Below are 14,595 nucleotides of genomic sequence, written 5' to 3'. Positions count from 1 at the left end.
TAACTACAAAACCTAAAACTATGCAACTTGTAATAAAAGGCATAGGAGAAATTTTTTGTGAACTTTGTGTAGACAATGCTTTTTTAGATACAATGCTAAAAGGCTGATGCATAAAAGAAAAAAATGATAAATTGGACTTCATCAAGATGGAAAACTTTTGCTTTCAAAGATGCTATTAAGAAAATAAAAACACAAACCACAGACTGAGAAAATATTTGCAAATTATATGTTTGAGAAAAGACCCTTTAAAAATTCAACAATAACAAAACAACAAAAATGGACAAAAGATTTTAACAGACATTTTGCTAAGATACATGGATGACAAATAAGTACAGGAAATGATGCACATTATTAGTTATTAGGGAAATACAAATTAAAACTGCAGTCAGAGTCACCTATTCGAATGGCTAAAATGAGAAAGTCTGCTGGCAATACCAAGTGTTGATGAAGATAAACTAGAATTCTCCTATAGTATTGATGAAAATGTAAAATAGTAAAAATATTTGGAAAATAATTTTATAATTTTTTAAGAAATTAAACACCTACTTACTGTATTTTCCAGTCATCCACTCCACTAGTTATTTACTGAAAAAAAAAAAGGAATTCACACAAAGAATTCATACACAGACTGATACATGAATACTTCTCAAATCTTTGTGTATAATAGCCCAAGGAATCTACAAAAAAAAAATTCCTAGACCTAGTAAGTGAGATGAGCAAGTCACAGGATATCAAAACAAACATACAAAATTCAGTATTTCTAGAGAGTAGCAACAATCATATGAAGACTCAAATTAAAAATACAATACCATTTACAATTGTTCAAATAAAATTAAGTGCTTAGGGGTTAGATACGGTTTGAATTGCCCAATTTGACCTTGGATTAGGAAACCCAAAGCACTCTACCCATGGGTAGAGTATAGGACTTGTATGGTGAAAACAATAAAATGCTTATGAAATAAATCAAAGATCTAAACAGTGTACATACATACTATGTTTATGGACTGGCAGATTGAACATAGTAAAGAAAGGGAGAATAGGAGTGGAAGACAAAAATAGGAGCAAAGAGCAATGGCAATTAAAAAAAAACAATAATGCACATGATAAATATTAATTCAACTATATTAATACCAAAATCAGAGTGGTGCCTGCGTGGCTCAGTCCATTAAACATCCAACTTTGGCTCAGGCCACGATCTCATGGTTCGTGGTTTGAGCCCTGTGTTGTGCTGACACCTCAGAGCCTGGAGTTTGCTTTGGATTTTGTGTCTCCCCCCCCCCCCCCCTTCCTCCCCTGCTCACACTCTGTCTCTCTCTCTCAAAAATAAGTAAACATTAAAAAAAAACCAAGATCAGAAGTGAAAAGGGAGACATCCGTACAGATCCCATGAACATTAAAAGGATAATAAGTATTATGAACAGCTCTATGTTCATAGATTTGGTAACCTAGATGAAATGGACCAATTCCCTAAAAGACATAATCTTCCAAAACACATAGGAAGACACAATCTGAATAAGCCTATATCTATTTTAAAAATTGAATCAATAATTAATAACCTTCCAAAAAAGAAAGCACCAGGCCCAGATGGGTTCACTGGTGAATTCTACCAAATATTTAAGGAAGAAATGATAACAATTCTCTACAATTTCTTTCAGAGGATAGAAGCAAATACTTCCTAACACATCCTGTGAGGACAGCATTACCCCAATATCAAAACAAACACATTACAAAAAATGAAAATTATTGACCAACATCTCTCATGAACACAGATGCAAAAATTCTCAACAAAATATTAGCAAATTGAATACAACAATGTATACAAAGAATTGTATACCACAACCAAGTGGGATTTATCTCAGGTATGCAAGACTGGTTCAACATTTGAAAAATAATTAATGTAATCTATCATATCAAGAGAGTAAATAAGAAAAAAATCACATGATCTGATTAATAGATGCAGGACAAGCATTTGCCAAAATCCAACATCCATTCGTGGTTTAAAAAAAAAACACTCTCAGTAAAATGGGAACAGAAGGGAACTTACTCATCCTGAATTAAAGATTGCAAAAAATCTACAGCTAACTTCACACTTACTGGTGAGAACTGAAGGCTTTCCCATTCAGGTCAAGTACAAGGCAAGGATGTGCCCTCTCACCATTCTTCATCATTGTGCTGGAAGTCCTTACTAATGCAGTAAGTCGGGAAAAGGAAATAAATGGTATATAGATTGGGAGGGAAGAAACAAAACAGTCTTTGGTCATAGATGACATGACTGTCTATGTAGAAAATCCAAAAGAATTGACAAAGAAACTCCTGAAACTCATAAGCAATTATAGCAAGGTTGCAGTATACAAGACTAATACACAAAAGCAAATTGCTTTCCTACCTGCCAACAATTAAGTGAAATTTGAAATTAAAAACAGAATGCCATTTATATTAGTACTCCCCCCAAAAAATGAAATACTTAGGTATCTAACAAAATATATGCAAGATCTATACAAGGAAAAATAGAAAGCTTTGAAGAATGAAATTTTAAAAAGAACTAAATAAATGGGGAAAGATTCCATGTTCATAGATAGGATGACTCATATTATCAAGATGTCAGTTCTTACCAAATTAGTCTATAGATTCAATGCAATCACAACGAAAATCCTAGCAAGCTAAACTTGTGAATATCAATAAGCCAATTCTAAAATTTATATGGAGAGGTAAAAGACCCGGAATAGCCAACACAATATTGAAGGAGAAGAACAATGTTGGAAGATTGACACTATCTGACTTTAAGACTTACCAGAAAGCTATGGTAATCAAGAGTGTGATATTGCTGAAAGAACAGACAAATGGATCAATGAACAGAATAGCCCAGAAATAAACCCAAATACAGCCAACTGATCTTTGACAAAGGAGCAAAGGCAATGCAATGGAGCAGTGACAGTCTCTTCAACAAATGTTTCTGGAATACTAGACATTCACATGCAAAAAAATTGAATGTAGACACAAAACCTTACACCCTTCACAAAAATTAAGCTCATAAAGGGTCAAATTAACTCACAATGGGCCACTTTAAAATGTAAATGCAAAAACACAAAACTCCTACAAGGTAACACAGGAGAAAACCTATATGACCTTGAGTATGCTGATGTCTTTTTAGATACTACACCAAAGACATGATCCATGACAGAAATAAACAGAATAAAAAAAGAGAACGAGAAGACAAGCCACAGACCAGGAGAATATATTTGCAAAAGACATATCTGATAAAGGATGGTTACCTAAAATATGCAAAGAACTCTTACAACACACAATAAGAAAACAACTCAATTTAAAAATGGGCCAAAACCCCAACAAACAACTCACCGAAGAAATTATACACATGACAAATAAGCACATTAAAAGGTGCTCCACATCATATGTCATCAGGGAAATGCAAATTAAAACAACAACGAGATACCACTATCGACTTATTAGAATGGCCAAAATCCAGAACGCTGACACCACCAAATGCTGGTGAGGATACGGAGTAACAAGCACTCTCATCCATTGTTGGTGGGAACATAAAACGGTGCAGCCACTTTGAAAGACAGTTTCGTGGCTTCTTGTACAACTAAGCACAGTCTTATCATATGACTCAGCAATTATGCTCATTGGTATTTAACTAAAGAAAATCACCCGAAAGTTTTTGTCTACACAAGAATCTGCACAAAGAGTTAAGAGCAACTTTTTCAGAATCACCAAAACCTGAAGCAACGAAGATAGTTTTCAGTAGGTGAATGCATAAATAAACAATGGTATACCCAGACAATAGAATATTATTCAGTGCTGAAAAGAAATGAACTATCAAGACATGAAGAGACATGAAGGAATCTCAAATGCATATTGCATAATATGATTCCAAACATAAGACATTCTAGAAAAGGCAATACAATGAAGACAAGAAAGATCAGTGATGGGGGCAAGGGATGAACAGGCAGATAACAGAGAATTTTTAGGTCAGTTAAAGTACTCTGTATGATATTATAATGATATATGTCATTACACACTTGTCCAAACAGATAGAATGCATAACAGCAAGAGTGAACCCTACAGTAAACTATGGACTCTGGGTGATTATGGTATGCCAATATAGCTTCACCTTTGGTTAAAAAAAATATATCATTCTGGTGGGTGGTATTGATAATGGGGGAGGCCATGTAGGTGTAGGTGCAGGGGCTATATGGGAAATCTCCGTACCTCCAATTTTGTTGTAAACCTAAAATTGCTCTAAAACAAAAGCCTTTTTAAGAAAGCATCCTTGGGGCGCCTGGGTGGCGCAGTCGGTTAAGCGTCCGACTTCAGCCAGGTCACGATCTCGCGGTCTGTGAGTTCGAGCCCCGCGTCAGGCTCTGGGCTGATGGCTCGGAGCCTGGAGCCTGTTTCAGATTCTGTGTCTCCCTCTCTCTCTGCCCCTCCCCCGTTCATGCTCTGTCTCTCTCTGTCCCAAAAATAAATAAAAAACGTTGAAAAAAAAAATTTAAAAAAAAAAGAAAGCATCCTTAGCCATGATACAAAAGCCTGGTCTATTTAAACAATTGATAAATCGGAAAAAAATAATAATAAAGAAATAATTGATAAATCGGACTTCATTTAATGAAAAACTTTTGCTCCCTGGAGATGATTATTATCATTACTATTATTTTAAAGTTTTATTTATTTAAGTAATCTCTACATCCAACATGGGGCTCAGGGCCCCGAGATTAAGAGTTGCATCCTTTTTTAGGGGCATGTAGGTGGCTCAGCTGACTAAGTGTTTGACTTGGGCCTAGGTCATGATCTCACAGTTCATGAGTTCTCTGCTGTCAGCACAGAGCCAACTTCGGATCCTGTGTTCCCCTCTGTCTGCTCCTCCTCTGCTCGAGTGCTCTCTCTCTCAAGAATAAACAAACAAAGAGTTGCATCCTTTTATAACTGAGTCAGCCACGTGTTCCTGGAAGACCTTATTAAGGTGAAAAAACAAGCTACAGACCAGGAGAACCCATTTGTAAACCACATATCTCACAACAGACTCAGATCTAGAATGTATAAAGAACTCTCAGAACTCAAAAGTAAACAAACAAACAATTCAATTAGAAAATGGGCAAAAGACATGAGGAGACATTTCATCAAAGGTGATATACAGATGCCAAGTAAGCATGAGAAAAAGCTGAATATCATGAGCCCTTGGAAAAATGCAAATTAAAACCACAATGAGGTATCACTACATACTCATCATGACAGCTAAAATAAAAACAGTGGTAAAAGCAAATGGTGGCTAAGCGGCAGAGAAACTATCATTCATACATTGTTGGTGGGAATGTAAATGGTACACTTTGGGAAGCAAGTTAGCAGTTTCTTGAAAACTACATGTGAAACAACAGTATGACCCACCAATCGTGGAATCTGGGTGTTGATTCCAGAAAGATGAAAACTTGTGTTTGTCCAAAAACGTATACAAAATTGCTCATGGAAGCTTTGTTTGTAATAGGCAAACCTGGAAACAACCAAAATGTCCCCATGTAACAACTTCTCCCTGCCCCTGCCAGCTCCTAGCAACCTACATTCTACTTTCCGTCTCTGAATTTAACTACTCTAGGCACTTATACAATGCCCTCAAGGTTCATCTATGCTGTAGCATAGGTCAGAATCTCCTTCCTTTTTAAGGTGGAATAATACTCCCTTTTACGTATATACCGCCTTTTGTTCATCCATCCATCCATTGATGGGCATGCATTGCTTCCACCTGGTGGCCGTTTTGACTAATGTTGCTCTGAACATGTGTACGGATCTGGAATTTCTGAAGGTGTGCCCCAGGACTCTGTTTCATAAACTCCTCTGGTGACTCTAATATACTTTATTTATTTATTTTTTAAATATGCTTTATTCTTATAATTTTTTTTATTTTTTTAATGTTTATTTATTTTGAGAGAGAGACAGAGTACAAGAGGGGGATGGGGCAGAGAGACAGGGAAACACCGAATCCGAAGCAGGCTCCAGGCTCTGAGCTGTCAGCACAGAGCCCAACACGGGGCTTGAACTCACGAACTTCGAGATCATGACCTGAGCCAAAGTCCAACACTCAACCAACTGAGCCACCTGGGCGCCCCTCTAATATACTTTAAAAGTTTGTGAACCACTGCTCTAATTCAGGATTTCCTCACGTGTAGATGGGCAAGGATTTGGGGTAACCCTCACACACTTATTATAGAGATCTGACTCACACATGAGAACGTCAGTCTTTTTCAAATTTTATGAATCATTCTGGTAAGATCAAAAGAAAAACCTTGGTTTGATGTTATTTCTCTTGAACACCTAGTTCCAATTTCCCTTTTTAAGAAAGAGAGAGCAGCCCGTGGATTCAGAGGCATCGGATTCTTCAGCAGACAATAAAAGCAGGGAGAACTCAGTGACATTGTTTTTCATTGTATTGGTCAGTTGCATGACTATAAATTCCAAATGGTTTCTGACTTATGATAATAATGTAGCGTTGCTTTTTAATGAATCTACTTATTATTTTTGTTTAAACTGAGTGATTTTTTTTAAGCAAAAAAATATGGCCAGAGGTGTGTGAATAGGGCAAAACCTTGGGTAGCGACATGCCAGAGAATCAAGTCTGGGAAACACCGCTTCAAGGAACATTAACATTTGGAGTTTGCTCTCAACTTTTGGCACATGGAATGAGGAGAGCACCACACACTCACACACAGAAGCACACATCTAAGGCACTCGGTGGATGGCTCCTACATGCAGACATGGGATGGCACCTGCCACGTGCAGAAAGGCAGAGAAGCTTCCCCAGCAACCTCTTAAGCCAGAAAATCTTCACCCAAGCCTTAGAAGTGTGAGACGGCGATGCTCTTTGCACTTTCTGGAAGGGTTTTCTTTTTCTCTTCCCTTAGTGTTGAGTAGTAAAATTATTTAAAGGCTTCAGCCTGTCCAGACTGTGATACGGGGTCACCAAACAAGAGAGGCAAACATGTTCAACCACTGGCAGCTGGGATTAGAAACCCCAGCTGGGATTAGGCAGTTTGTCCCCCAGGTGGGGGCCCTCTTCTTCTTCGACTCAGATCTACCCAGAACGTGGCAGGTTTCTCGCTTAGGTGACAAGAAGCTGCCCCTAACAGTTACACTGTGAGCTAACGACAGTAGCTGCCACTGCATGGACTGTGTGCCAGGCACCGACCTCTCTCTCATTAATTCTCACAAGGCCCTAAAAGCTGACACTCAGCTCCATTCCGTGAATGAGGCAATGAGCTCAGAGACATGAAGAGACCGACTCAAGGCACACAGCTCAGACTCGGGCCTGCCGGGCTTCCAAAATCTGCTTCACCATAAGTCATCATTTTGTCCAAGTTCGTTGCGACCTTGGCTTACAGCTCCACTGGCCGTTTGCTTCCCCTTGCGGTTTGCAAAGCAGAGACCCAGGAGAACAACTCCTGAGCAACAGCGCCTTCAAGATGCCACAGTTTTGGAACTCTACATCGGTCTACGAACATCTGTGGGACTTGATTAGGATTTCTGCTTGTTTGAATTTTCATGTTCTCAAAATATGGTTTCTAGTTACCACTCGAGTTGGCCACACGATGGAAAGATGGAAAGGGGCCTTTCGTTTCCCATATTTCTAGGGCAGTTCATCCAGGCCGTGGCCTTATTAGGAAAAAGGAAAAGATGGGTTAGCAGATGAAGATTTACTGGCTGACAGCAGAAAATACTGTCAGGTGTATGTGCAGTGGTCCCTTGTGTGTGTGTGTGTGTGTGTGTGTGTGTGTGTGTGTGTTTCCTCTAAAAATCTTGCATTCTGAAATACACATACAGTCACTTTAAAAGGTTTCTGGTGTCCGTAAGTCCTGTGACACATCATCCCAATGAGAAAGTTTCCAAAACTCTTTTTCAAGCACTGGTGCATTTTTGAAAGAAAACAAACAAACAAACAAACCAAGCATACAGTCCTTAAAAACAAAAGTTACAGATTACACATCCGCTAAGGCAGCTTATTAAACTTATTTTAAAACCCCTGGCGTTTTGAAAACAGGGCAGGAGATGATTTAGGGGGTAATTTACTAGGTTCCTCTCCCCCAGAGAACATCTGAGAACATTTTCTCTAATAATAAAAGGCAAAGTACATGCAGTTGTGTAAACCGCAAATGCCCCACCAGTGCGTGAGTGAAGAAGCTCGCCAGCCTGGAGAAAGACCTTTCTGGTGTCTTCCGCAGAAACGATTTCCCCAGCGCTCTCCTGAGTTCAGTAGCGTGATCTCAGGGCGTGGAAGAGGCAATTCTTGCGCTGGAAACATTCCGTGTGGAAGACATTATCCCAAATGAGTGTAAAGAGAACACACGTAAGCGGCGTGAGCTTGCAAACTCAGAGGGGAGGTCTCTTGTCACCGCTGTTAGTACTCCCCCCACCCCCACCCCCACGCCCAGCGGAAGCAGCGTCCCGAGAGCTGTTCAAAAAGCTTGGGAGGGGTGGGGGTGCTGCTGCTCATCCCCAAAACAAGACGCCTTCCCCAGGCAGGGGGTGGGAGGGGATGAATTAAAGGGGATTCTTAAATTTGGGAGAACCCTCAGCAAAAGAAATAAAAAATGAGAAGAGCACCGACGTGAGTCTGCCTGTTGCAAGAGTAGCATCTACGGAGCGCCCAGGGGAAAGGCAGAGCAGGGAGCTGAGCGCGGAGGGGCGCTGGGGGAGGGAACTTCGGCGAGCGTGTGGGTGCGGCAGCCCCAGGCTTCTCCACCTCTAACCCCCAGAAATCCCCCGGTGGTCTCGTTAAAACGCAGAGTCTGATCCCTTTGATCGAGGTGGGGCGGGGGGAGATCTGCATTTCGGACGAGCTCCCAGATATTACAGCGACCGCCGGCCCGCGGACCAAACTGAATAGCAAGGGATTTATTTGCCCCCTGTGGTGAAACAAGCCCTCCGGGGTTAGAGCAGAAGCGGGGCTTTCTGAAGCCTTCGATCAACCTCTAGGGTAGTAGCGACCTTAGAAAAGCAAGGACAGAAACAAACTGGACGGGCAGGGATGGGGCTGAAAACTGGCCAGAGGCAGGACCACGGTCCGAGAGGCTTTATGACAAGCAGGGTCTCTACAGGGCAGCGGGGGGTGGAGGCACTCGCCTTTTGGCTCTGCAAGCAAGCGTCGCGAGGGGTGGGGGCTTTGCGGGGAAGCGCAGGAGACGCGCACTGGGACGCAGGCAGCAGCGGGACTCCCAGCTAGAGCGGGGGACCGGGGCCCGCCTGTCCTTACCTGCGCTCGCCCTGGTCCGTGTAGATGCTGAAGAAGAGCCCCTCCCTGAGGTCCCGGTACACCAGGCCCGAGAAACTGAGCTGCAGCTCATACCGGCTCCCGGGCTGCAGGGTCGCGCCGAGCTCCAGGACCATATACTGCATGTCGAAAGCGAACCACACGTCGTCCACGGGCACGCGACCCACCGCGCCGTCTCGGGGGCCAGAGGACAGAGGACCCCGCACCTCGGCGCTCTCGCAGTCCAGGAAGAGGCTGTGCAGCAGCAGCCGCGCGGTGGCCGCGGTGCAGCGCACGGTGATGTTCACGCGGCCGGTGAAGCTCAACGTCGGAGACTGGAACTCGTTCGGACGCAGCCGGGGCCACAGCTCCAGCTCATAGTGCAGCGGCACGAGCCAGGGCGGCAGGCGCAGCTGGTCCCAGGGGCCCGGGGGTCGCCAGTGGCCCGGGGTGGCCGTACCCGCCGGTTCACGAGTGGGGCGGGGCGGCCAGGTGGGCAGCTGCTCCTCCTGCGTGCCGCGCGGCGAGGACGCGGCGTCCGGGACCCCGCTGTGATGGAGGTCGGACGGCTGGACGCGCGCGCAGCGGCCGTACAGGGCGGCGAGCACCGCCAGCGCCAGCAGGAGCGCGGCGGCCAGCGCGGCCAGCAGCAGGGCTACCGCGCGGCTCACGTAGAAGCCAGAGCTGGAAGGGGGCCCCATGGCTGGGGCCGGGGCGAGGGACGGGCGACAGCCGGGAGACCTCGGCGGCTCAAATCGTGGCCCGGGTGCTCAGTGATGGGACCCCCTTCGCTCTTCTTCTCTGTACCGTCCCGCCTCCTCCTCCGCGAGGAGCTGAGGAGACAGGAGCGAACGGTTGGGACCACGGCTTCCCCCTCCCAGCTAATCAGATCCAGGTCCCTGCCCACCCACCCCCGCCCCGCCGGAGCCTGGGGAAGAGGCGGATCCCGCGCACCGCAGCGCGCGCCCCTTTGGGTCCAAAGGAAAAGACCTCGCACAAGAGGCTTCCAGAGTCGACGCGCGAAAGGGACGGTCGGACCACACTCGAACTTAGACGCTTCCGACGAGGATGTCTGGATTCATGGGATTTGTTAGATGCGCCCCAGTGCGGTCTCAGGTGTTGTCGGAAAAGAGACAAGTGCAGGGCCCACGCTGCTCCTTGACTGCCGGACGGTCTGCGGACAGCACACCTGCTGGCCACCAGCTGGGGAAGCGAGGGCTAGGGGTTAGGTGAGGGGCTTAAGGATCAGAACTTTTAGAGACGCACTCTGAAATGACCCTCAGAAGGACATCCACGCCATCAGAACTAACTCCCGGAGCCAAACCGTTGGCCCTACATTCGCCTCCTGAATACGCTCAGGACTCACGCAGCCCAGGCAGAGAGTGCGAAGATGGAGACAAGGCCAGGAGTCCCCGAGCCGTTCTGAGCTGGCGAGGCGGGGCTGGAGGAGGGGCCGACCGAAAGGCAAGGGGAGTTCCTCCGGGGCTGCGAGGTGGAGAGGGGTCGTCCCTGGGAAAGGGGACGTTCGGATTTCCAAACCGGTCCGTTTCAAGCCATAGTAGTGCGGCCAGCCTTTCCACTCGGAAACTGCCGGGGCGGGACCCGTGTCCCAGGCGGTGCCCCAGTCGGTGAGATCTTTGGCTTGCCGGGCATCTGTTTGCTATTTAGCCCGTGCTGCAGGGAGAGTTCCCCGGCCTGGGAGCGGAGCTCCGAGTCTGCAAGCACGCGCTCGCGTGCATTGCGAATGGGGTTGCGCGTACTCCGGAGGCACTGGGGGAGGCGAGAGGGTGGTTAAAAATTCTCTTGCTGGCTGAAGATTTACTTGAGCGCATCCCATCTTCAGACTTTCAGAACTCAGAGAAATTTTCCATCTCTGCCAGAAAACAGTCTTCACGCTCCTGCTAGGTCCCATCCAAGGAGGAAACCCCTCCACCTGAGTTCAGAGGTGGGGTAAACCAAGGTGATTCCCCTGGCAAATTGACCTTCCCAATGAAATTAATCACGTTAAAAATAAACTTCCGGAACGGGACAGGGCGGAAGAAGGAAACTTCGACACCAAGCTCACACAGATGGTTGTGCTGTAATCTGTAGACAGACCCGTGTCCTGATTACAGGTTTGACCTGCTTTCTTCAGCAATGAAATGATCATATTTTTTTTAATTTTTTTTAACGTTTATTTATTTTTGAGAGAGAGAGAGAGAGAGACAGAGCATGAATGGGGGAGGGTCAGAGAGAGGGAGACACAGAATCTGAAACAGGCTCCAGGCTCTGAGCGGTCAGCACAGAGCCGGAGGCGGGGCTCTAACTCACAGACTGTGAGCTCATGACCTGAGCTGAAGTCGGACACTTAACTGACTGAGCCACCCAGGCGCCCCTAAACGATCATATTTGAAAATAATGGTGGGGTGGCCACCTTCCAGAAGGTCCTGGGTAGAGCTGAGGGAGAAACAGCTCCTTCTGTTGGAACTGTGCGCTACTGAGCTAGTGGGGTGTCCCAGATGTAGAGCTAATAATTGTCCTCACCACCCACAGGACAATTTCTTGAAGGATTCCAGACTCCCAAGGAAATGTTAAAGAGATAAAAGGAGTCATTAACTGAGTTACTTCAAATTCATATTAGAGGTGTTCCTCCCCTCAGTTTGTCATTAAACAAATAGAAATTGGCCACCACACAAAGACTCAAAGTAATAAAATGGCACCAAATGATTCTGAGAAATCGTTCATGTCACTCAAAAGTTGCTAAATAACACACTAGCTGAGTCATGCTTATGTCAATTACTTAAAAACTGGAGAATATTATTACATGAAATTTCTGACACTTCAGGGAAAGAATAGTTCTGGGAAATAGACCATTTGCCAGGAATACATTCACTAAAAATTTTAACAAAATTCTTCCCCCCCCCCCCCCCCAGTAGGCGTCACGACCAGCACCAAGCCCCAAGGCGGGGCTTGAATTCATGACCCTGAGATCAGGACCTGAGCTGAGATCAAGAGACCCATGCTTAACAGACCGAACCACCGAGGTGCCCCTAAAAACAAACAAATAACTTAAGGAGATGCTCAGAAAATCCACTCACTATTCAGACCAGCTAAAAGCAGTGATTCTCAACTGGAGGTGCTTTTGCTGACTCTCTCCTGGACATTTGACAATTTTTGGAGACTTTCGATTGTCACAGCTTTGAAGGGTGGGCGGGGGTGGGGGATTGGGGGAGCGAGTTCTATTGGCATCTAGTGGGTAGAGGCCCAGGCTTTTATATACTGTCCAAATGGGACTTCACCTTTGCATCTTTGTACCTATTTACTTTTGTTTATGCTTATGCTTTGACATGTCTATTATTCTTGCATCTTTAAAAAAAATTTTAAAAGCTTTATTTATTTATTGAGAGAGCACACACGGGGGAGGGACAGACAGAGAGGGAGAGAGAGAGAATCCCAGGCAGGCTCTACATTATCAGCCCATCGCAGGGGTCAAACTCATGAACAGCGAGATCCTGACCTGAGCTGAAACCAAGAGTCCAAAGCTTAACCGACTGAGCCACCCGGGGGGCCCCTATTCTTCCATCTTTATATCTTGGTACTTATTATGAACTTCTGTGATACTTTATTATTTCCCTTGGGCCATATGACTCAATTTTTCTTTTCATTTTTCTTCATTTACTTTGAAAATCTGATTTTTTTGAATGGGTAATATAGTCATAAGGCTCAACAATCAAAACAGTATGGACAGTTATGTTGAGATATGTTGCTTCCACTGCTTCCATAGTTTTTATGTGTATCTTCTCTGTGTTTCCTTATACAATTGCATACTCTTGTATCTCTCCCCTTTCTTACATAAGAAATAGTGTAGTAAAGTGCACTCTGCACCTTGCATTTTCATTTAACATTATATTCTGGGGATCTTTCCATATCACTCCACAGATATCTTTCACATTCATTTCTACAGCTGCATTGTATGGCTATACTATTGCAGAGATTTTCCTAGTTTGGTTATTTGGAAGGATTCACCAGACTCCACAGAGTATCTTCACATAGGCTTGTATTTAAAGGCACAGGAGGGGCGCCTGGGTGGCTCAGTCGTTTAAGCGTCCGACTTCAGCTTAGGTCATGATCTCACGGTCTGTGGGTTCGAGCAATGCGTCATACTCTGTGCTGACAGCTCAGAGCCTGGAGCCTGCTTCCGGTTCTGTGTCTCTCTCTCTGCCCCTCCCCACTCACGCTCCTCTCTCTGTCTCTCTCTCTCTGGAAAACAAAGGCAAAGGATACAGTGCAGCAACAGAGATTACAGACAAGTATAGGAGGTCAGAGAGACATCACCAGTGCCAGCTCCCCAAGGGCCCTTATTTGCATAAACGGTCCCTGCTGTGTCACCAGCTCAGTCCACCAAGGTCTGTGAGAGGAACCTTGTTTACAGAAAGCTCAAAGGAGAAACTCTTAGAGAACCCCTTTTAAATAATCAAGCCAGGTATATCAGACCCATAAATCCAACTGCAAACTACCAGTAACAAAACTAACCCTAGGGGTCTCCAGGGAGAATTTCAGACCTGAGTCAACACATAATAAATTGATCAAGAGTCAGAAACCAAATAACCAGAATTGAGGCAGAGGAAGGAGCATTGAAAATCCTCTCCTCCGTGAAAGCAAGGTGAATGCTGGAAAAAAATGGTCTGAATTAACTATTTCAGAACTCTGGGAAATAGCCAAAATCTTGGAGCAATCTCGAGAGTGTTTGTTCAAAAATAAACAAACAGCCCAATCTCAGTTAAAAAGAAACAAACCTGAGCTTTATAACATTCTAACTTGCTTTATTCTCATTTCCTTCTTCTCAGCTCTGCAGTAGCCTTAAAAATCAACAGCCTGCTATCATGGTGCAAATCAGTAGCCTGGCCACCACTGGAAGGAGCATATAGTCCCTTTAAAGACCCTTGAAAGCCTCATTCTCAGAGAATTGTCATATTTGAACTACCGGGGGGTTCCCTGGAAGACTGCTCTCAAGGTTATCTTTATTTGACCTGATTCACAGTTCAGTCTGTGTGAACAGCCTTTCCTAAGGGGCACTGGTTGAAAATAACCATAGGCAATTGTTTAATTTTGCAACTGCCTGAGGCGGGCAAACAATTGAAGCAAACATTAAGCTTGTCAGAAAGTTTAAAAGGAAACGTTCAGGAATTATATATCTAGAGGGGGCTTTGAAAAGCTCCAACAGATTCCTGAAAAACTAAAAGGCCATATGCCTGCTATGGGCCGTGCACACGACTAAGGCTACCCACATGCTTGGAAAAGACCCAAGAAAGCCCTAAGCACATCCAGCTTATCTTGAGGCATTGCTCAAACTGGATGTCAAG

General features: G+C 44.7%; 1 protein-coding gene across 1 annotated transcript in view; it reads right to left on the bottom strand.

The window, feature by feature from the left end:
* The window catches only part of LVRN (laeverin), a 78,217-nt gene extending 68,263 nt beyond the window's left edge, over positions 1–9,954 (bottom strand). Inside the window, exon 1 of the mRNA XM_042933472.1 lies at positions 9,257–9,954. Within this exon, the coding sequence (XP_042789406.1) occupies positions 9,257–9,954 (698 nt within the window). The remainder of the gene's footprint in view (positions 1–9,256) is intronic.
* Between the last annotated feature and the right edge of the window lie 4,641 nt (positions 9,955–14,595).

This window comes from Panthera leo, chromosome A1, assembly GCF_018350215.1.
Source record: "Panthera leo isolate Ple1 chromosome A1, P.leo_Ple1_pat1.1, whole genome shotgun sequence".
Classification (NCBI taxonomy): domain Eukaryota; kingdom Metazoa; phylum Chordata; class Mammalia; order Carnivora; family Felidae; genus Panthera; species Panthera leo.
The sequence above is the reverse complement of the archived record's forward strand: the minus strand, read 5'-3'. Positions and strand labels throughout refer to the sequence as shown.